This window comes from Ambystoma mexicanum, chromosome 4p, assembly GCF_040938575.1.
Source record: "Ambystoma mexicanum isolate Mex_15411 chromosome 4p, UKY_AmexF1_1, whole genome shotgun sequence".
In the NCBI taxonomy this organism is placed as follows: domain Eukaryota; kingdom Metazoa; phylum Chordata; class Amphibia; order Caudata; family Ambystomatidae; genus Ambystoma; species Ambystoma mexicanum.
The window spans coordinates 1,220,966,344-1,220,990,324 of record NC_090927.1 but is presented as its reverse complement, the minus strand read 5'-3'; the positions used below and the strand labels follow the sequence as shown (position 1 = coordinate 1,220,990,324).

General features: G+C 47.4%; 1 protein-coding gene across 4 annotated transcripts in view; it reads right to left on the bottom strand.

Annotated features, from left to right (window-relative positions):
• MAP4K3 (mitogen-activated protein kinase kinase kinase kinase 3) overlaps positions 1-23,981 on the bottom strand; it is a 2,398,077-nt gene that overhangs the window by 1,876,916 nt on the left and 497,180 nt on the right. For all 4 annotated transcript variants that reach the window (XM_069606874.1, XM_069606875.1, XM_069606876.1 and 1 more), the window contains exon 5: positions 5,908-5,963. In XM_069606874.1, the coding sequence (XP_069462975.1) occupies positions 5,908-5,963 (56 nt within the window). The remainder of the gene's footprint in view (positions 1-5,907; positions 5,964-23,981) is intronic.

The following is a 23,981-nucleotide window of genomic DNA, read 5'->3' as shown; positions in this document are numbered from 1 at the left end:
CCTGAATTGCAGCTTTTGATGTTGAAGCTCTGATAAGTGAAGATGGACTAGGAAACGCTCTAGTCTCTGCCAAGCAGCAGCTTTAATGATTATTCTGGCATGTGACTTTCTGAAATGTTGGATAACTTTCCTGGCAGGTTCTGCTGTGGTGAACAGATCTATGTCTGGAACCATCAGTCTACAAATATTTTGACAACAGTATATGCAGTGAGCACTGATGTATTCTTCAATCAGGACCCTGCTAAACAAGCCCACTTTGATATTGACAAGTGGCACATTATTTGGATTTCAAAGGGCAGAGGTCTGGATGTCACCCTTCCCTGTTTATTTGATTCAATTGTTGTCAAGTTGCCTGTGTGTATAAGAATCAATTACCCTGCAGCCCATGCGAGAATTTGTTTGAGAATCTGTTGCCCCAACTTCCTAAATGCTGATATCTAGTAGGCTTTCCTATTGTGACAACATATTTCATACGGTTGCTTGGCTAAGATGAGCGTACCTCTCACCCTAGTAATTATTGAATCCAGTTCCTGCTTAGAAAGACCCCTTACTTACCCCATTGATCTCCTGGCCCATAACTGAAGTGATCCCAATGCCTTCATGAAATGTTAATTTTGTCCTCTCCATTTTTTCCTATATCTGGGATCACTGGTTTTCGAGGCAATCCTCTAGAAGCCTCATTTAGTCTGGAGTGGGGAGGTCAGAAAAATCAAGGATGACAGTGTCTGCAAACAACTGTCTAAACGGGAAGATTTTACCACAGGAGAAATTTTAAGTAAAAGTGACCAAAGCATGTCCTCTAAAATAAACACTTATATTAAGTTTGGTCCATCACTGGGCCCATTTCTTTTCCAACTGCTCAATCGCTCTAGACTTTGGAGAAGGGCCCATCAACGCAGTAGAGGGCCTCATTTGCTGCAGTGTTCATTGCCGCTTCTATGAGCAAGTAGTCATACAAGCAGGCCACATAATTTGTACTTCACCACTAGCTACTGGGGAGTGAGAATTTACTTTTAGCAAATATTACATTGTATACTGTGTGCATGTGGAGAACTGACACTGATGCTAGAGGACAAAAGACATACCTACTTAAAAGCTTGCTACTTGACATACATTACCCAGGTATCATTTCCGGGGTAAGAACAAGATCCAACTTTATTGGTGAGCTGCAACACCCAACATCCACATCCAATATGAATTTCAAGCACACCCTTGGGGTTGAATTCAACCACAAAAGGAGCACTTTAAATGTATAACCGTGCCGGCCTATCTGGAGAGTAAATATTGTCTAAGCTGGACACACTGCATTGAGTATGCGTGCATTCTGCGTGTCAATCTTGCATTACTAATCTCCTCTGTAGACAAGATTCGGATTTCTGTTCCTTGTAGATTTCGTTTAGAAATCTAAAGTCCATAATAGACTAAATATTTCCAAACAGGTGGCATCTTTTGAATGAAGAACTACCCACAGAACACTTCCCTAATTTAAGGTCTCCAATGGACCTCCTTCTGCAGCTTTGTTTTTTAGAAGATCTTCTTGCACCCTTCTCAAGAGTGACAGTTGGCTTGGCTCTATCTTCATAGATAATGTCAAGAACAGGGGTGGGCAGTATCCTAAAAGTCTACAGTACAACTTGTTTCCACAATGAGCAACACCCAATTGTCTATTATTCCCGTCCAGACTTGTAGAAAAAGTCTACTTCCTACAAAAGTGAATTGGAACATTATTGCTGTAAGGACAGAGCTGGTGGCTTATCCCCCAAATGTTAAGCTTCTCACTACATACTTCCTCCATGCCGTTTTGAAAATTATCTTTTTGGAATTGTCGTTGTGACGGGCTTAAGTAAGTGGCTTAAAGAGCTTCTTCATTTTATCCCATAATTATCTATCATATACCTTGTGTATAATGCAGGAGGCTTTGTAACCTAAAGCAACTAAGAACATATGTTTTATCAAGGCAATCCATCACCTTACAATCCCTATTTGTGGTCCTTTGGTCCATTTATTTTCAGTAAGAAAAAAAGAATCTTTCACTTGTTGTGAAAAATACTAAAAGAAGTATAGGATTGTGAATTTAAAAAAAGGATCATCTGCAACAGCTTTACATTTTTTTCTATTCATGAGGAAGTCCAAATGGATGGGTGTCGGAAACATTAGCATGCTCAGTACTATAGGAAATTAAGTAGTGTATGAACTGCAGTCTTAAGAGCAGTGTTAAGAACAGGACCCTCCAAAACTTTGAAGAACACTGATAGGTCTTAGTAGGTTACACAACAGATGTTCAGATCTGCTGCTCCTCTTAAAGTCATATAACCAACAAAAAAAACAAAATAGGACCTAGATGGTCCAAAATCCTCACTTGTAGGCACGATGGTGTGGGTATCCTCCCACTCAGAACGTGAGGAGGTAAATCTTCCTATAATTGGGAGAGGAGTATCAAAAGACCCTTTGGGCTGTGTGTGCAGTCATATGGGTTGAGATTGTTCTAGATTGAAGAATGTCCTTTGCACATCACAAGCCGGTCCTGCGATGCCATAGGGTCTCTGCCTGTGGAAAGCACCAAGTTTTATGGAGGTGCAGAGGCGGGTGAAGAAATTAATGGGGCCTGCTAAAGCAAGAGATCATTATGTTGATGTGCTTCTTGTAGGAAAGAGCGGCCTTAACACAGACATTTATAGCATCAAAACAAAGGCAAACTTCTGCTCTATGTGTATAGTGCTCTCTGTCCCAATAGGCTTTTGATGTCGAAGGGCACACACTGATGAATGGCTACAACTAAGCCCTAAGCAAGGCATCATTTAATCTTTTAGCTTGCTCCCAGGCTACATATTTGTCTGCCTGACTTTTAGAAGATCCTTCAGGGGTTTAAATGGAGACTTTTCCAGAGGAGCAGTGCCTAGATCTAGAGCCCAAACATCCATTATAAATTGCAATAGCTTTTGTTTGCTTTCAGTAATGCCTGTAGCCATCAACGTCATGGTTATCAGAGATGCAATATAAAAATCTAGTATCCAATCTCCTGACGCATCTTACCACCACATTAAGAATGGGATAACAAAAATAGACACCCAACAGAGAAAGCAACTTTCAGGATAACAGTGGATAAAAGTGATAAGAAAATTAGCTCAGGATTCCTTTGAATGTTTTAGGATCCCCTGAGGATGAGCAGGAAATAAATTGAGAATCTCAGAAAACTACAGTCATTGTTGGAGGATCACTGGCTAGCAGCATTAAAGTGGAAGTGTACCTGATCGACAGCACTCAGTGTGTTTTGTAAACTAACAAAGAAAGCTGGATTATTGTTTTTTCTGAATTATTAAATACACTACCAGCAGAAACCAGACTCCGACCCATGGAATCCAAGAGGGATCGCAGGAAGTAACACAGTCCAGAAGCAAAGATCAAGAATGCGCATGGGTCCAACAGAGCCTTTTGCTCGCAACAAGAGGAAAAGATTGGATACTCTAATGAAATGGACTAGACTTCCCCATTCAAGAGCTGATAGGAAAACCCACACCTACCCACATAGCCTCCAGCCTGGATACAGGGAAACAATGGGGCAGCGGCAGAGCAGAAACTAGCAAGGGACTAAACAAGAATAGGTGAGAAGCAGGATTACTACCCATATCCTGTTTGAACCACAAAGTACCAAGTAGAGGAGAGGCCCAGGGAACAAACTATACAGGGAACCTCATGGTAAGCTGGACACAGATGGAGGCTGGAAAGGGGGAGGGGTTAAAGGACCTTAAGAATACAGTCAGGGGAAGACCCAGAACAAAAGTAAAGCTGGGAGGAGTTAGTGGTAGCTCAGGAAGAGTGGCTCAGGGAGGCAACTGACTCAAGTACCCAACGGGAGCAGAGGGAAGCTTCTAGACAGGAACAGTAGGGCAATAAAAAGACCTTGGGCAGTATGAAGTGAGACCTGAGAGTGAGGCTGGAGAAGGTACGTGGGGTACCAGAGAGGCAGGTGGAGAAGGAGGAGACTTTTGGAATGTTCTGAGAAAGTGAAGGTAAGTTGTTGGGATTGACAGAGTGGTACCAATTTGGCTTAGAATGAGCAAGAGAGAAAATGAAAGGGAGGGAGGTTATATCAGGATAGTTAGGGGGAGTAGAAATGGGAAGCGAGAAAAGATACAGTACGAGAGAAGGGTAGAGAAGCAGAGAGAGAGAACTGAAAGGCAGGAGGGTGGAGAAGAGTAGAGCAGAGGTAGTGTGGGGAAGAGTGAGACTTTAGAGAAGTGGATAAGATCAGGTGGGAGTGGAAAAGTAGAAACCGGAGCAGGGATGGAGTGCGATCAGACCAGGAGACGGAATGTATAGAGGGGAGAGAGAGAGGAGACAGACCTTGGAAGAGGAGCGTGAGAAAAAAAGGTTGAAAGACTATCGTCCTGAAGAAAGACATGCCAGGGAGATCATACATTACCCCTCATAGGTCACAGAAGAAGTTTCAAAGAGAGTTGGAGAGATAAGGCTACAGCCTGCCTTTATGCCTTCCCTAGGATAGGGAGGGACTGGATAGTAGAGTTACTCTGGCTATAGCAAATCTGTACTGTAACAAGACCTTTTTGGAGAAGGGAGCCTGGGCAAGGGAGGTGGGTTACGCCTTCAATGTTGAAGGAAAAGCGTATAAAAACCACTGCTATACTGACCCCCAACTGCCTATTTTTGTACAAAACATTTTGCAAGAAAAAATCAAAAAGGTGTCTGTAGTTCACGCCTCCCTGCGTGGTTAGAATCCTGCATGACTGATGTGTGTGACTACAGAGTATTGGTCTGAGTGTTCTACCGCTGGGTTCCAAGGGTGACCGTACCTTCAGTCAGATCAAACATCTGCAGGGTGAAGGATGACTAGGATAACAACAGTTATCTGTCAATTTATCAGGGAGTTCACTCACATCTACAAAACCACTGTTGATAACATAGAATTGTCCGGCAGGCACGAGTCAATCCCCTGTGCTGGCCCCAACTAGAAAAGAGAACCATAACACATCTGAAATATTTTCTTCTTGACCAAGATACTGTCAGAAATCATGATCCAGATCAGCCTTTAGGTAATTGCATTTTGCAAGAAATTAGCTTTGACCCTCAAGTTATACTGGTCACCACAGTTTGCAGCCAAGAAGCTCTCCAATGTTCTGAACATGCTGCTTGTTCCAGGCCATGTTTCTCAGCAAACGCTAAAACACTGAATAAATGGCCTACACATAGTTTCCTCATAGTTCTCACATGCGGTGCAACAGTGTTAACCAAGATTAGCCCCTCTAAGTGCATGCAGCTTAATGCTGTTCTCCTTCATGCCTCCATTTATCGCTACCACCACATTGCATAACAATGCAGTGCAGGTTACTTCCAAGTCCAAAACTCAGCCACAATCTCTCAAAATAAGGTTGGAGCATGAGTCCTACTCTTCCCTTATCACAGTCTCAGATAACCTGAGCGTGTCAGTATGGATATTTTTCTAGGCCATAACTTCCAACTATAACACTTTACACTTCAGGGTAAACACAGCTTGACTCACCATTTAAACCACTAACCCCTGACACAGGTCTTGCTGCCAGATATCGAAGGATATTTGTTATTTATTTATTTAGTGGTGCTTTTTAATGTACACCATACTCAAGGAGGCTGTTGTATGCAACAGCCACATAGTGGGCTGCTTTCTTTTGGGTGGAGTTATTAAACATATGAATAAACCATCATAGTTAGGACCAGCTTCTGTCGAAACACCAAAAGACAAGGGCAGGGACTAGTGTAAAGCAACCCAAAGGTGCACCATTTTATTCAGAGTAGTACAGCTGCAAAAAAAGGTTTAAAGAAATTCATATTTAGTACCCAATTAGTGCATTATATCAAGAGATGGTTTCAGCTACCAAAAGGCAAAGTAAAAATGTAAACATTCCTAAATACCTGAAGCGTTTCCCTAGAAACATATGCAATCTGTTGTTCTGAAAGAGGCCCGGTTACTGTAAGAAAAAAATAATAGGTAGTGTTATCTCATACGCATTCCTAAATTTAACTTCAAACACAGAACAGCTTTTTTCTGAAAGAAACTATATCCAAACAGAGTGTGCATTTGAAAGCAGTTGGCTTTATAGACAGTTTTTTCAACAATTCAAAAATACCATTGAGAAAATATGGCTAGAAGGAAAACGGTCATACACCTTAAGACAACAGTTAACTTGAAATAGGAGCACACATCCCTGAAATGACCATCAGTGTAAATAAATATGTTCACAAAAATACAGTTTTTGCACTTGATAACTATGTTAATCGCCCACCACTGTATTCTTCCACCTCCATGGGAGCAAGGATCAACTCCTTAATATCAGGAAAACCCACCTCCTTGGCAACTTCAACTTTTCCAAAACACTTAAAATGACTTTGCTACTTAGTCACCTTGACAACTGTGCCAACCTCTTCCTTGGTCTTCCCCTTAACTCTTTCTCTGCACTTGATAAAATACCCAACTTTGCCACCAGTAACTTTGCAGTCTTCACCACTCTTCTCCCCTTCCAATCACTGCCTGCATAGCGGCCTCGTTTCCATGAAAAATGGCCCTCTAAATTCCTGCAACTGGCAATAAAGGGGCCAACCTCTGCCCCTTTTTCCTTGCACTAAGCTGTCATGCAGCAATAATGGCAGCCCTCATCTGTAAATGTCCCAGTTTGGTTGCTGCATATTCCCAGTTAGGTATTTAGGATTTAAAGGGGAAGTTCTGGTGGCAATAATCAAGCAAAAGCGCTCGACTGGGAGATTTTGCTTACTGCTGCCAGAAAGCAGAGCTTAACATGAACAGAGGATGCTGCATTGACTTTCACTTTACTTTTTCTGCGCTCCCCAAACATACAGAAACACAGAAAACGTAAACTGAAAGGAGCAGCAATTATAAATACTTCACCAGCCGGCGGTGGCGTTTTCGTAATTGCTGCAACTTTCTTTTCTAGTTTCCCGCGCAGCAATTATGAATACTCGGCTGGCAAAGTATTCATTATTGCCTGGACTTCCTTTTTAAGTTAATGTTGCATTTATAATTGCCAGTACATTCTTTTTAAATATTGTACTGGCAATTATAAATAAGTTGTATTTATAATTTCCGGAACTTTTGCTTTAAGTCTCCAGGGCTCCCCCCGGCTCAGGGGGATCTCAGGAGACTTGAAAAGAAAGCAATGGATCATAACTACAACAAGGTTGTATTAATAATTGCCTGGACTTTCCCTACAGGTTTAGTGGGCTCCCCCAGCTCAGGGGAGCCTGGGAAATCAGGAAAAAAAACAGCACAAAGAAGGATTCACCAGCAGCATGGGGGAAGGAGCCTGACCGCATTCTCTGCTCTCAGGCGGTAATAAGCAAAAGCTACCAGTAGGTGGCTTTTGCTTCATTATTGCGCGAGGGAAGAGCTTAACACAAGCACAGTAGGCTCATTAATTTCACAAAATGGATGCCTCCTAGTGCTTGAAATGTTTTACTTTGAGCCTCTTTTGCTCAAAAATGTACATAGGTACTTACAAATATTTTTTGTATCTATTTTTTATTATGGCCCATCTTTTGAGACAATAACATTTTTGAGTGAACTTCCCCCTTTAAGTTTCGTGGTAAACCACTCTGCAACACAGAAATAGGATTCTCGCATAGGGTCCTTGGTCTCCGTTGCCAGGGTATGGTTTGCACCGCTGACCTTTGAAGTTGTGCTCGGTGTGCTGCTGCTGCGCAGCTCATCTGTCTCTCTGCTCGCCGGTCCCTCTCCGACAACGCAGATCATTCTGTTGCTTATAACAGTGGAGGCCAGGATAGGTTACATTAGTTTAGGTGATCTGCCTGGGCCACTGGGCCTTGAACTTGCCTGCAATGAAACAAACCAAATTTGCAAGCATTTGTTTGCAGAGATAAGGGGTGATGCAAGGTGGCACTATTCAAATACAAACAGGCACTTGGGGGTGGGGTACAGGATTTGGGACCCTCTCAACTGCCTGCCACAGTCCATCTCTAGAGTAGGACTGGCTGTGGCTTCCACCTTGGTAGGCCTCCCACCCCCAAGCTGGGAGGGGCTCCTAATCCCTCGGGACAACTGCCACAGCTCTTGTTTTCTAATAACTATGCAATAAACTTACCATGACTAGTTTTCAGATCATTGCAATCCCTGTAACACAATGAAAAGTAGATCAGGAATAATATCAGAAATAATGATGGATGGGGTGCTATTGAGCAGCCTGAAAATGGCCGATTAGCTTTGGAGCTCCGTGTAAACTCTAAAAATTTCCGATTTCAACGGCGGTTACTTCATACACCCCGATGCGAACCTTGGTGTGGCGTGTAGCAGATATCGTCAGGTGTGCCTGCCTTCAAACTCGAAGAAAATCGGAGCCTGGGAGGCCAGATACGACCACCCGTCGCCCTGGTGGGAGTTGCCCTTGTCGGCAGCTAATTCGGGTGACATTGAGCGGTTTGTGCCTGGGCCGAGTCCACTGTGGCCAGCTGCACCACGCCACATGCAATACGGTGCATTCATAGCACCCGACTACTGAGATCGGCGGTGATCCCTGGAGCGGTCCCTGACTACCTGCCCGGACCGGAGCTGCAGCCGCGCCAGTCCCGGCCTGGGCCCAGCCCACCAAAGGGAGGCCGCCCAGTGCTGCGCCTCCACTGCCCTTTTTCTTGGGACTGGGCTCCGGGCCCGGCCCCCGCCGGCCGCTGCTCTGCCAAATCTGGCGCCTGCTGTGATGCGTGGCCGGGCTTGGTGACATTAGCCCCAAGGTTTCTCCTGGGCCTCCCCTGCTGAGCTCGTTCCCGGCCACGCCGCTCTCCCGGCCCTGGCTGATGACTGTGGGCCGCTGAGTCCCCTTGGACTCAAGGCTTAAGCGGGGACCAGCCTCGACACAGTTGAGGAGAGGGTTGTGACCTACACATGAGTCATTGGATGCCAGGTGGGGCCAGGCCTGAAGCGACCTCAAGTCTCTTACCATACCTATTCCTGGACCCCCTCCCACAACGCTCCCTTACCCACCACAACACGTGGGACTTGCTCTAGGTGCCTGAACTTCGCCATGCACCACTGCCAACTACTACTGTGCACACTGCTGCAAATACCTGCAAGGTCGCATGGCACACGTGCGAGATTCCCCCCTTGGACTGGGGTCCTGTGCTATAGACTATATCTATGCTTCATTACAGTACTTGCACTCAACTGCCTGTGCCTTAAAATCTCGCTACACATCACCCTTCATGCCCTCATCAAGGCCCAACCTGGTGGCCGTCTGATTCAGTGACTGAACACTGAGTTGACTGTACGCATAGCACATCTTTACTGTCTACCAATTGCTCACCGTCTTGGCCACACTACCACATCAAGGCTCATGTGGGCACAGCGCCAGCCCGCCCCAAGAATCTGCAGAACACTCATCCTACTGGGCTCCCAATTCTGCCCTCCCAATACTTTACAGTGACATCTGGTGCCCAGCCGATTTAGGCCCTAACTACTGTACTGAGCCCCACGTCCGGGCACCATAGGTTCAGAAAACTGTGATCCATTGGTTACATAGTGATGTCGAATAGCTCTCGCACTGCCAACAAGGTGGGGCCATGGACAAATTTACCAAGGCTACACCTCGCCCAGAGGCGGGACACATCCTTTAATCAGGATGAACCTCAACCATGTCCAGATACTCTGACACCCAACCTCGCCGCACTGATGGAATCCATGGCCACGAACTTTGCCTCTTTCCATGAAAAGCTGGACGATATCAACGCTAATGTCGCGTCATTCAAGTCTCAACTTGACCAGGCTGGCACTAGAATTACCGACGCAGAGTCCAGGATTGGCGTCAACAAAGATGGCCTACGTACCCCCTCCAGGACACAGTTGCATCACTTACCCGCGACATGAAGACCGTCAGGGCAAAATGTGATGACTTGGAACCAGATCACGCAGAAACATTCGGATTATCGGGATCCCCGAAAATGCCCTCAAAGGCCGCATGGAACTGGCAGTCAAAAATCTGCTTAAAGAGCTACTGGATGGCCCTGACTTGTCTCCCTTCTTCACTGTTGAACGTGCCCACCGCGCCCTTTAACCACGTCCTAAACCAGGAGACTTCCCCAGACCCGTCATTGCCAGGATCCTCAATTACAGAGACAGAGATCTCATCCTCCGTCTGTCACGAGAAAAGGGAGTGCTGCGTCTCGGCTCACAAACCATCAGGATCTTCCCTGACTTTTCCATTGGGGTACAGCAGGAGCGGCGCCAATATTTGGGAGTTAAAAAGTTGTTGAGAGCGTGACATTCCCTACGCCATAGTTTTCCCGGCTCGGCTCAGGTTCACCTTTCAGCAGAAACTGTACTTTTTTACTGTCCCAGATGAAGCAGTGAAATTCATTGAGTCCGAGATACCTCTTCATAACTCAGCTGAAGACCTCATGGACAATGACTGAACCATGACCCATTGCCCCCACATTGTTTATGTTTTAGTAATATTATTCGTCATTCCTTGGGTCAATGGAAACCAGCCACACCCACCCCCAGTGCTGGTCTGCTTTGCCTGGCATGTTGTGGGGCACTTCACTACCTCGTGTTGTAGCAAACCGCCTCCTGGCGAGTGATTATCTGTTTTGCTGTATTGACTATTGTTGATTCTATTTGGGACTACACATGGACTATTGGTAGTATCTGTCATTACTGGACCACAGCTTTCCTAATACATTAAGTTCACTCTCTACTAACACCCGCACCAGTGAAAAGACCCATATCATAGTTATGCACACTGCCGATCCATGCGCCAGCTTTGGCACTTCACTGCTCCTGATAAGTCGAATGCACAACAACAGCGCACCCCACTGCAGTTGCAATGGTTGTTTGAGAGTTTGTCGGGTACTGGCCCCTGTTGGTCCAACACTGCACTTGGTCCACGTTTGGACTGGCCCACTGTCACCTGTTCTGGTAGCTTTGTTGGGATTGTTGATGGTTATGGGAGGGAGGGAGAGAGGGGAGGGGAGGTCACTATCAGCTATGACAGGCTGGTGTGGGCGGGGGGGGGTGGATCTGTTTTAAGGGTTCAAATTGAAAATGGCAGAGGTAAAACAGCGATTCACGTCATGGAGAGGTGTTATATTGGGAACAGCCCCATTACTAGACACACGTCAAATTACACTTACTGGGATGTACCCTAGGACACACAAATGACCATAGCTATAATGTTCTCTATTGTCCAGGGATTGATTAACTACTCTAAGGCTCGTAAAATCGCACAGTATGTCCAAAGGCACGGCATCAAGATACTCATTCTACAGGAAACGCATACTCAGGGTCACCTAGCAATGAGTATTGCACCATCCTGGGGGCCCAACAGGTTTCACACAACCTACTCTACGCAAGCCAGAGGCGTACTAACGTTAATACATAACTCCATTAAATTCAAACTACACAAAAGTTACATTGACCCTGAAGGCAGGTACATTGTCCTACAATGCAATATAATAAACAGGGAATGTCTTTTGGTACATACCTACGCCCCAAATGTAGCTACCCCGAGCTTCTTCGATGACCTTGCTGCCATTCTGTTGAGCTATACGGGAGTCCAAATTATTTGGGGGAGGGGGGGGAGCAATATGAACCTAATTCTCGACGTCAATCTGGATAGAACAGGAATTGCATCTAGAACACTGTCGCGTGCGGCACGCAGATTGCACGTGCACTGTTTAGAACTAGGTGGTTTGCGACGCTTGGAGATCCCTCCATCCCCGATCCCGTGAATACACCTACTATTCGTCTGTACATGATAGTTCCTCCAGAATCTATCTATTTTTGTTGTCAGGTGATCTGGTGGGGAGAATAGATGAAGCCCAGATACATGCTCGCACATTGTCCGACCATGCTCCGATCACCCAGTCATTCGACCTGGGCCCATCCATACGAACATTTAGCACATGGCGCTTCAAGCCCGCTGCTCCCCTTGACAGTTTTCAAAGCGGACATACTGGCAGACATTGTGAACTTCTTTGAGTGTAACTCCGCGCAGGACACCTCTGTTGGAGTCCGATGGGACACCTTTAAAGTGTACATCAGAGGGATATCCATATCAAGGGAGGCAGGGATACTGAAGACAATAAGAAAGGACCTCAATAGATCTGAAGCTAAATTGCAGGAGCTAGAACTGGACTACGCGACAGCGGCTGATCCAACTAAACTTGCACAAATAAACGAGGAATTTAAAGTCTTCGAAATGCACACCATAAGAGAGCTCTGCTACTTTAGTCGCCCACAGCTGCTCGGAAATATACGGGGAAGGGGAGAGACCGGGCAGGACACTAGCAAAATTAACAACAAAAGAATGGGGTCCAACCCTAATTGAGTGTGTTAAGGACGTGCAGGACACCCCTCAATAAGCAGATCAGCAGATATTAGAGCCATTCACAGAGTTCTACACCAACCTGTACGCACTACCCCCGGAGCATAGCGAGCAACATATGAGAGATCTCCTTGACCAAATCCCCACAACATATATCTCCCAATTGACTAGAGATTAACTAGAATCCCCGATCTTACTAGAAGAGAGCACTAAAGCCATCTCAGATCTACCGAAGGGCAAGGCACCAGGCCCGGAATGGCTCACCCCTGAGCTCTACCAAGAACACGCTGCGCTTCTTGCTCCTAAACTATTAGAGATCTGGAAGGACTCGCTCTGTGAATCCATCCTCCCTTCCTCCCTGCATGAAGCAGTCATAACAGTACTGCTTAGGCCTGGTAAACCCGGTGACGAGTGAGGCTCATATAGGCCCCTCTCCTTAATGAACATTTACACCAAGATTTTTGCAAAGGTTATAGCGAATCGGTTCCTCCCAATACTGACCCACCTGGTACAGGAAAATCAGGGTGGTTTCGTCCCTGGTCGATCTACATCCCACAATTTCCGGCGGCTTTTCAATGTGATGGCCAGAATTGACCAGGACTCAAATGCTATAGCGGTCACACTTGATGCACAAAAAGCATTTGACATGGTCTCATGGAAATATATGTGGCTGGTTCTCGAGACGATGGGGATTGGCCCCAACATGATGGGATACATCAAATTGCTGTACACCTCCCCTGTGGCGAGAGTATTCCTTAACATCCACTCTACTCACACTCTTCAGGGGCACTCGACAGGGTTGTCCGTTCTCCCCGATCCTTTTCGCACTAGGGATAGAGCCAATGGCATATTATGAAAGGGCACATAACGCCCACAGAGGGATACGACTAAAGGACTCCCCTGAGATCATCTCCCTGTATGCAGATGATGCATTGTCATATATTAGAGACCCCACCAATCACTTGGACCCCATCTTGCGGGACATCACACAAGTGGGCGCCTCCTCTGGCTTCACGATTAATTACTCCAAGTCGGAAATTCTCCCACTCACCACTGCTATACAACCACCTGTTTCGGAATACCCACTCCGTTGGTCCCCTCAGGGAATCAAATACTTGGAAGTTAAGGTGTCCCTATCCCAGTCAGCTCTGCTAACAGATAATTACATAGCTACGGCACAATCAGCTGAAGCAAAAATGAAGAGGTGCTGCTCTCTCCTGTTATCACATGCTGGGAAACTCTCCTTCATTAAGATGATCCTGGTGCCTAAACTGCTCTAGATCATATTTGGCCTGGGAAACAATACTTCACTAAGCTGCACAAATCTTGCACACAGTTGATATGGCACTGTGGTGCGGTCCGTAAGAAATGGTCAGACATGGCACTCCCATATGAGAAGGGGAGATTCATTGCTCCTGATATGATGCTATATTGGATAGCTGGACAGGCCCAATACGCATCTTATTGGTACCCAAGCTCCCTGACCCGTCCACACGTCAAACTGGAAAAACTGGCTGCAGCTGAGATTGATATAATGGCCCTAATATTTCATAGAGAATATGTGCCGATTCCCACCTCGACCCAGTAGCCTCCACCCTTCTTGCCTGGGGCCGTCTCCTAAACATGATAACACGCTCCTGCCCCTATTACAAATGGCTTCCTGTATGGAGGTTCCCCGGCCTGGTACCCACACACGAAACAGCCGTGGCCCGACAATGGGAGGCCATGGGTTACCGGGGGCTAACTGACTTTTTTCCTAACATGAAATTTATTGACCCACAGACATGGAAGCAGGGCCACTCTGGGTACCCACTCGAGATGTTTCAGTACTACAGGCTCTGCGCTGCCTTTCGGGCCAAGTGGTCTAATTTTCCTATGAACCTCCTGATAACCCTGAAGTTGCCTTTATAGTTAATTCTAGTGGTGTCCACAGTTTTGTCTCCACTCTATACAAAATGTTACTGGCGGGGACCCACCAGTCCAAAGCACGCATTGTGTGGGCAGACGAGTTGGATCTTGAGATCTCTGACCTCCTCCGGAAGAAGATGTGCTCTCACACAAATAGGGTATCCTTCAATTTTCGTTACTGTGTCATGCAGTTTAAATTATTAAACAGATTGTACTATACTCCATGGAAGAGCTCTAGGTTTACCCACACGGACACACACACCTTTACCCGCTGCAAATCGGAGAGCGCAAACCATTTACACATATTCTGGACGTGTCACAAATTGGGGAATTTCTGGGATGGGATCCTGAAGGCCCTCGCTGACATCACCTGTACAGTGATGGACTCCAGGCCACTGGGCATATTGTTCGGAGTGTGGGATACTGGTGATACTAGACGGGTAGATGGGTTCCTAAATATAAGTTGCATGGTGGCTAAGAAAAGAATCCACCAGTGCTGGAAGAGCCCCTCCCCTCCAACATTTCAGAGGTGGCTCAAAGCACTCACCTGGTCCAGAACCTGTGAAGAGGAATACCCAACTACGCTCCCCGTGCACTCTCGTCCCAAGAACATATGGGCCGCGTTTAACAGTTATCTCATTAATCAAGCTGAAAGCACATCCAAAAGTAACTCGCCTGGGCCCTCACAGGGCTGACACTCTGATGTCCTACATTGAATGGTTCCCCTTTTATGTTGATGTATATCATTCATTTCTGTTAACTGTGTCTTACTGATGTAAATGATCATACATGATTCTCTATTGTTGTGTTTTGCTGTAACCTCTGCCTATAAATAAAAGTTAACAAAAAAAAAGAATTATGGATTGCTTTTTCTGCCCCTGAATTTACTTTCTCCATGGCAAACATTTGGCCCTTCTGAATAGGTCGCGCAAAGGAATAAGAATGGACCCTAGCAGCATCAATTAGTTCCTGTAGAGATTAGTAACAAGGAACCTACTGCCTTGCTTGCTCAAAAGCCTCAGAAAAGAAGGCATGGAAAGTCCTAGTCGGAAAGATCGCACAGCTGGTTAAGCACTGGCTACTGGGATGTGTGCATTAGCTACTGGGATGTGTGTATTACCTGAAGGTAACATGCATAAATTCTGACAAGACCAACTTAGCCTTTAAACCTTCCCAGGGTGTTAAAGATGTACAAACTATGGTAGGGTAATAATTGAATATACACATTTTGTATGTAAATATGACAGAAGACTGCTTCTCAGATCACCGTAACAATTTAACCAGATTACTCACTGTAGTGACCACCTTACTCCTAGTCCATATTCCCCTTTCCTCCATACTTATGGGACATTCCTCCGTCCTGAGGGACGGGACCGGAGCACTTTGTAAAAGCATCAAAAATGTTGCATTTTAGTCCTTCCTCTCTTTCTACGCGGGGTACAGAACGCGGCCGTAACCCCGCCCATCTCGGCTCCGCATCGCCCATCAGTCCTTTTCTATCGCCAGGTCAGAGACCTTCAAGCAATAACAGAGGAACCTTATTAGAGGGGACGGCGGCGGGCGTGTGGAGGAAAGGGGACTATGGACTAGGACTAAAGTGGTCAATACGGTGAGTAACCTGGTTATACTCCTACGTCCTGTACCCTTTCCTCCATACTTCTGGGAGATTCCCAAGCACTCCTCACAGGAACTACGGATGGATGGAAAAAAAACCCTTACTGAAAAAGGTTCTTCAGCACAGCCTGACCAAACTGAGCATCAGATCTGGAGCTCAAGTCTAGACAATAATGTTTCCAAAAATCCGATGGGGAGGCCTAAGTAGCCGCCTTTGCGATGGTCTCCCAGAGGACATATTTCTGAAAGGTAACTGTGGCTGTCTTGCCCCGCACCAGGTGTGCATGAATACCTTTCGGAGGCTGCAGACCTTGGACAGTGTAAGACTCTGTAATACAGGCAGCGATCCATCTGGAAATAGTCGCCTTAGAGGCCCGCTTACCTTGCGGATTACCAAAGGTCACCAACCTCCTAAATTCGGATGTTCTGTCCAGATAGAACTTAAGAGCCCTTCTAACATCCAAACAATACAGAACCCTTTCCGCTTCTGAAGCAGGGTTCAGAAAAAAGACTGGCAGGGAGATTGACTGGTTCAGATGGAAATCAGAGACCACCTTCGGCAGGTAAGGGTCTGTCCGTAGGACCACCTTATCCTTGTGAAAAACCAAAAAGGGATGCTCCACCGACAAAGCGTGGAGCTCACTCACACACCTTGCTGAAGTAACGGCAACCAAAAAATACACCTTCCACGACAGACGTTTAAGGTCCACTGTGGCCATTAGTTCGAAGGGTTTATGGCACAACGGTGTAAGGACCACATTCAGATCCCACGCCGGATGTGGTTTACGAACCGGGGGATAAAGGCGCATCAAACCTGTGAAATGTCTCTTAACCACTGAATTAGACAGAGAGTAAGAGCATTGGTCTGTAGATAGGTAGGTGGATACCGCCGAAAGATAAATTCTGCATGACAGAACATAATTGCCCGACTCTGCCAGGTGGGATACGAAAGACAGCACAGTGTCAATCGTAGCCGCCCTAGGGTCCAGCTGTTTGTCTAAGCACCAATCACAGAACCTAAGCCATTTGCTTCTATACTGAGACCTAGTTGAGGGCTTCCTGGCTGCTTCAATAATGCCCATGTTATCCGCAGACAGGTGGAGATGTTCTAAAGACCTGAGCTCAGGCACCAGGCCGCCAAGCTGAACGATTGTTGGGAGGAGTGCCAAAGCTGTTGATCACCCTGGTGAAGAAAATCGGGAGTCACCGGCAGCCTGATCGGTGCACACACTGACAGGTGTTGAAGTTCTGAGAACCAGAGCCTGGCCGGCCGCCACGGGGCTATGAGCAGAAGAGAACAGTTCACTGTGTTCTTCAGCTTGCAAATGGTCCAAAGAATCAGAGGCGGGAAAGCATAAGATCTCATGTTGTGCCAAGGAATCTCGAGCGCATCCCCCAGCGAGGAGGCTCCTAGACCATTTCTGGAGGCATACAGAGGAAGTTTCTTGTTTGTCGCTGTTGCGAAGAGGTCCACCTCTGGGGTGCCCCAACGCAGGAAAAACCCTGAGAGGATCTCCGGCTTCAGTTCCCACTTGTAGCTGACCATTGTTCGCCGACTGAGGGTATCTGCCGTGACGTTCAGCTTGCCCGGAATGTGTATTGCTACGAGCCAGACACCATGACCAACCACCCACACCAAAATCTGGATGGACAGGTCCACGAGAGGGGGAGACTTTGTGCCCCCTTGCTTGTTGATGTAATACATTGACACCACATTGTCCGTGCGGATACGTACCACCTTGTTGGCAATGATCGGTCTGAACGCCTTGAGCGCTAGGAAAATCGCCAGAAGCTCCAGATGATTTATGTGAAGGAGCTGGTCCTGGGGCGACCAAAGGTCCGAGACCTGAACAAGATCCAACGTTGCACCCCACCCCAGAAGGGAGGAGTCGGTCTTGACCGTTACCATCAGGGCCGGGTCCTGAAACCCTGCTCCCGCCGACAGGTTGCCGAGAGACGACCACCACTCTAGGTCCACTCTCATGGAAGCCGGAATCAATATCAACTTGGAGTCCGGATCCACGGCCTGATGCCAAGAACTCCGAAGAGCCATCTGAGTCCGCCTCATCTTGAGATGGGCGAGATGTAGAACCAAAACACACAAGGCCATGAGACCCAGAAGCCTCTGGAACCACCAAGCCGACATGCTCTCCGACTACGCAAACATTTGACAAGTGGCCAACAGATCTGCCATTCTGTCCCAAGTCAGGTAAACTCTGCAGTCAATCGTGTTCCAGCGAAAACCCAGGAAAATCAAGTCCTGAGAGACTGTCATGGAAGATTTCTGCCAGTTCACCGACAGCCCGAGGTTGAACAGGAGCTGGAGGAGAGACTGTCATGGAAGATTTCTGCCAGTTCACCGACAGCCCGAGGTTGAACAGGAGCTGGAGGAGAGACTGAAGATTGCGCGCGGCTTTCAACGGGGAAGGGCTGCGTAAAAGCCAATCGTCCAAATACGGATACACATGGATACCCTGCAGATAGAAGATAGGCCGCGATCACCGACATCATCTTCGTAAAGACACGCGGCGCCGAGCTGAGGCCAAGAGGAAGCACTCGAAACTGGAAATGCTCCTTTCCCACAGAGAAACGGAGATAACTCCGGTGTTTATTCCAGCTCAGAATATGCATGTACGCATACTGAAGGTCCCCCACGCTGAGCCAATCGCCCATCTGCAAAGAGGACCGTATCTGGCCGGGCGTGATCATCTTGAATTTCTCTTGGGGTAGGAAAAGTTTGAACTGGGAAAGGTCTAGGATGGTGCGCAGGCCAGACTGGTTGGGTTTGGGCACCGTTAACAGTCGGGAGTAGAAGCCCTCCCCTTTCTCCCAAGGGGAACGGGTTCCACAGCTCTGAGGTCCAGCAGTTTCTGAACGTCGGCTTTTAGGGAGGACGACCCTGACTGCCGGAAAGGAGGGTTGAAGTGTGGGGTAGGTGGTAAGGGTAAGCGGAAGCCTGCCCGAGCGACTGACAAGACCCACCGGTCCTCAGTGATGGTCTGCCACGCCTCCCAATGAGACGCAATGCGTCCTCCCCCCGGGGTCTCGTGCGAGCGCAGAGAACCCTCATTTGGCGGGTTTTTCGGTGGTGTTACCACCTGAACCCGAGGAGGAGGCTGAAGAGCGGGAGAAAACCGAGTCCGCTGCTGCCTCCGGCGGGAATTTACCAAAGGGGTATCCACTCTGTGGAATTTCCGATCTAGAAACCCTCTGAAACCAAAGGAGGGCCGGCTTTACGACAACAGTCTCTGGGTCTTAAAAGGAGTTTTAACCAAGACGGACAAGGAATTGGCCGTCTGGGTGCTGTCCTTCGTTTTGGTGAGCTCTACATCCGTCGAAGAATGAAAAAGCTCCTTACCGTCAAACGGCAGGTCCAACACTTTGTCCTGCACCTCCTTTGAGAACTTGGTGGCGAGCAATCAATCCTACCGAGAGGTATCAACCCCAAGCATAAGCATAAGGTCCCGAGCCAAAGTGTCAACGTGATGAGCCGCGGCCTCCAGCAGATCCTGGGCCACCCTGGCATCCGATAATCACGCCTTAAAGTCATCCAGCATCTCGAGCGGAATGAACTCCTCGAACTCCGCCAGACCTTCCCACATCTTCATATTCGCCCCCGCTAACACCAGTTCTGCATTGGCCTGCCGCAGCTGCAGGGCCAAGTTAGCAAAAATCTTCCTTCCAAGTGAGTCGAGAAGCTTGTCCTCTTTCCCCACGACCTGAGCAGCTGTCGTAGAAGAGGATGCTGCAGGCCTGGACTGTAAAGTGGCAGCAGCCACCACCGTGGAGGAGGGGGGTGCAGACAAGATGCTAGAGCCACCTCTTCTGAGGAATGCAGCCTGTAGCGTGCGTCAATTTTCTTATTGACGAAAAGTCCAGAGTGTGGCTTTTCCCAGACTCTACGGACCTCGGCCAAAACGTCCTTCTGCAAGAACAGGCCGGTTCGCTCCGAAGGAGACAAGGTGAACGCCCCTGAAAGCACACCCTCCAGCGGAGCGGGTGCCTCGGGCACTGGAACATCCAATAGGCACATCATATCCAGTACCCGGTCGTGAAAAGCTCTAATAGAGCGGGGCTGTTCTTCGCTGTCCTGATCGCCCTGTGCATCATCCGTCAGGTCAGTGTCCTGCTGGACCATGTCGGGCACCGCCTTGTCCACAGGGGACAACGGAGGCAAGGGCGGAAGGGTAGGGGGAGGCACTGTGGGCAAAGGCGGCGCCGGCAGACCCACCGGAGGCACAGGTGGAGTCAGAGGCGCAGGCGGGCATATCTCCCTAAAAAGACCCTTGAAATACTCCCTCATGGGGTCGGTACGCATGAATACCTGAAACTTGCCGAAAAAGGCGTCCTCCGGAAAAAGCTTTGGAGCTGCCGGAGAAGGCCTCTCATGAGGAGGACAATTCCAAGGACGCAGAGGGGAGGGTTGCCAAGTAGGCCCATCCCCAGAGGTGTCCACATAAATCGAGGGGGCTGAACCCACAGGCAGTGAGATGTTGTGCGGAAGGGGCATCCGAGCGTTCCAGTCGTAAACTGGACGAAACTGGTGCGCACAGGGAACCTTATGTTCACCTACAGAACCGCTCCCCACACCGGAGGTCGATGGCGTAGTTGTAGGGGAAGCGCCCAAAATGGCAGCCGTGGTCATGGCGGGAACGGCCGCCATTTTCCCGTCACCTGAGGGGAACTGCGGCACATGTGGAAGTGAGGGAGGGGTCCCCGCCGGTGGATCAGGGGTCTTCATTTTAGCCTTTACACAAGGAACCTAGGCCGAGCCGGTACTATGCGGCCTGGAATGTTTCTGCGACATACAAATAGCCAAATTAGCCTTCACAGGAAGGACCTCGGCATTGCCGGTAAAGGAGGAGCTTGGCTCACTCCTTGCCCCCTTAACGCATCGTCGCCACAAGAGCGGGAACGATGAGAAAAACCTTTCACCGATAAGGCCTTCCCAGGCCTCTAAGAATTGTTGGTTTCTTTAGCCTCTCTACGAGGGACCTCAGACCCAGGTCCGATAGCAGCCTTTCCACAGCGGGCCTCGAACATACGTTCGGTATTACCAAGCCCAGCCGAGGCCTTGGGGCGCACCCCGGTACTTTTGAGGGAAGCCGATAAGGAGGTCTCGGAGCAGGCTCCGGTACACCACAACTCAGTAGAACTAGGTGTACAAGCAGCCCCCACAGGAGGAGCCTCGGAGTGTACTCTGGTATCCACAGGCCCCTTATGGAGACCCTCAGAGAAAGCTCCGGTACAGTTTTTAGGCCCAGAAGACACCTCGGGGAAAGCCCCGGTGACAGGGCGTTCAATGCCCCTCCCGGACCAGGAAGACCCCGGAAAGGCGTCTCCCGGCTGAGGTGCTCTAAAAAGTAAAGAACTCACTGGACGTTTCTTCTTTTCGTCGATGAAGCGTAGGAGGAGTATGCTGGAACACCTCTTCCCGGCGCTCTAACCGACGTTGAAGTGCCCGGACCGAAAGGGAATCACAATAGAAGCAGGAGTCCCAACGGTGATCGGGACCCAAACACTCTAAACAAAGAGGATGGGGACCCGCCCTCGTGAAGCGTCGCTGGCACGAGGAACAATTTGGAACGTCTAGTTTAAACGACAGACTAGTACGCGATCGCTAGCGAGAGCCAGAGAGGAGGAAAAATAAGAAATTCTTCCGCGGATGCAAGTGCATGCAGTCCTGAGCGAGCAAAGAAAAGAACTGATGGGCGACGCGCGGGGCGGAGCCGAGATGGGCGGGGTTAGGGCCGCATGCTGTACCCCGCATAGAAAGAGAGGAAAGACTAACATTTTGCAAAATTTTGGATGCTTTTACAAAGTGCTCCGGTCCCGTCCCACAGGACGGAGGAATGTCCCACAAGTATGGAGGAAAGGGGACAGGACGTAGGAGTATGACTGTGTGAATTTTGTCAGCTATCAAGATCAGTAGTCTCGGATTCTCAGAATTCTTTATTTGTATTATCTCCATGGATTAAGAAAACTGAAGTCTTGCTCGAATTAAAACCAACATTTTTGTTCATTCTAATGTTAGCTTATTTCTTAAATTCGTGCGAGTAATTTGAAACCTCAACAAGTTTCTTTCATATGCTGCAGAAGATTGGAGAATTTAGCCAGAAAGAGGCACACGCCGTTATTTTGCACCCCAACCCCAGTTATGCTGGCACACCATATTTTGAGTGTACATATTAGATGAATGCCTTGAAAAAGCACCAGAGCAATGTGAAACGCACATGCCAGCTTAAACCTTGAACAGACATCTGTTTTCATTAAAAACTAGCTGCTGCTAGCAGCTTCGCTCGTGTGGATTTTGGGATTCGGTATAATTGTTTTCAAAAGACATGAGTTTTTTTTTTTCAAACTGTACGAAATATAATTTACAGATCGATGTATTAACTTATTAAGCAATGTTCATTGCAGACATTAGTCAAAGCATATTGGTAATAAAACAAAGATATATTTCCATTGATGTGTGTCTGTAGATTTTTTTGGTGGTGTAATTACAAATTGATAATGAGACAGTCAAAAAAATGTATTACTTATTTGGAGACTGCAAACTACAACAAAAAAACACTTTTGAGAACTTCTTTATAAACTACATTAGTGGTTCTCCCTTCAGATGCTAGGATTACTAGTGTGTTAGGTGAACTCACTCTGGAACAGGCCATGTAAAACTGCCCATGCAAGAGTAGTCTACCCTTAGGTCAATCCCTGCTATCTTTAATGGCTACCCCTGAGATTTGTTGATGGTCATGGCGAAACTAAGCTTCAAGGGGAACTGAAGTCTTTTGAATTCAAACAGATATTCTGAAGGTATAAGAGGTATTTGTGGTATGAACACAGACTCCCTCACCACCTTACGAACAGAATTTCCCAAAATCCTTCCGTAGTCAGTATCTTCCAAATTTCACGTTCCTAGGTTAAATGGTTTGAGCTGGGCGTTGAGTGTCAGTCCTATATATATGGGATACATTAATCACTCTGATCGTACTTCTGATGCTTGTATCTGCTTAGATTCACATGCTATGCATAGGCCGCCATATAGTGGTAGCTGCAAAGTATTACATTTTTTGTTTTCGAAACTTGAAAAGGGACGTCGGGAGGGCTTGCCAGTAATACTCTCCCTAGTGTGACGCCCACTGTACCCATGGTCCTTCATGCGTCAAGGTCCCTCAGATTGTTTTGTTTCTGACATGGGGTAGCATGATGCGTAGCGGGAGTACAGATATTTAAAAAAAAAAAGCAGATTAGAGTAGATAAGCCAGAAACATCTATGCACCTTCTACTCCACAGGGAAGGAAGGGTGGGCACATGTGAATCTAAGCAGATACAAGCAGCAGAAATACAATTACGGTGAGTAATGTATTCCTTCTGAGAATTGTGGATCTGCTTAGATTACATGCTATGCATACCTTAGTGAGCAGTCTCTGGGGAAGGTGGTGGGTTGTGAGAAAGTACAGCAGCAAATAGAGGTTTTAGCACTGCTTGTCCCACCTGTAAATCTGCTTTAGAATGTGTGTCAATGCAGTAGTGTTGAGAAAAAGTATGAATAGCGCACCATGTAGCAGCCTTGCAAATGGTGTGCAGCGGGACGTTTGCAATAAAGGCCAAAGTAGCTCCTGTACTACTGGTAGAGTGAGCTCTTGGTGTGAAAAGCAGAGTTTTGTTTGATAGAGAGTCGCAGAGCTGTATGCATTTCACTATCCATCTGAGATGGCGTTTTTTGAAACAGGATAACCTTCCCAGCCAGGTGCTTTGGAGACAAACGTGTAGCGGTGTTGTTTTTTTTACATAGTAAAGAACTGCCCTCCTTACATCTAGTGTATGGCAGTTTTTCTCAGCTGAGCTTGAAGGGTTTTGAAAGAAAGCGGGTAATTCAATGGACTGGTTGAAATGGAACTTGGATATGAACTTGGGTGAAAACCTAGGGTGTGTTCTTAGTACCAACTTGACTTTGTATATAACAAAGAAAGGATCTTGCACTGACAAAGCTTGTAGTTCACTGACTCTTCTTATGGAGGTGATGGCCACCAGAAAAGCCATTTTATATGTTGTGTCAAGGCTGGATTTGTGCATAGGCTCAAAGGGGGGAACCTATGAGCTTTGTGAGTACCACATTTA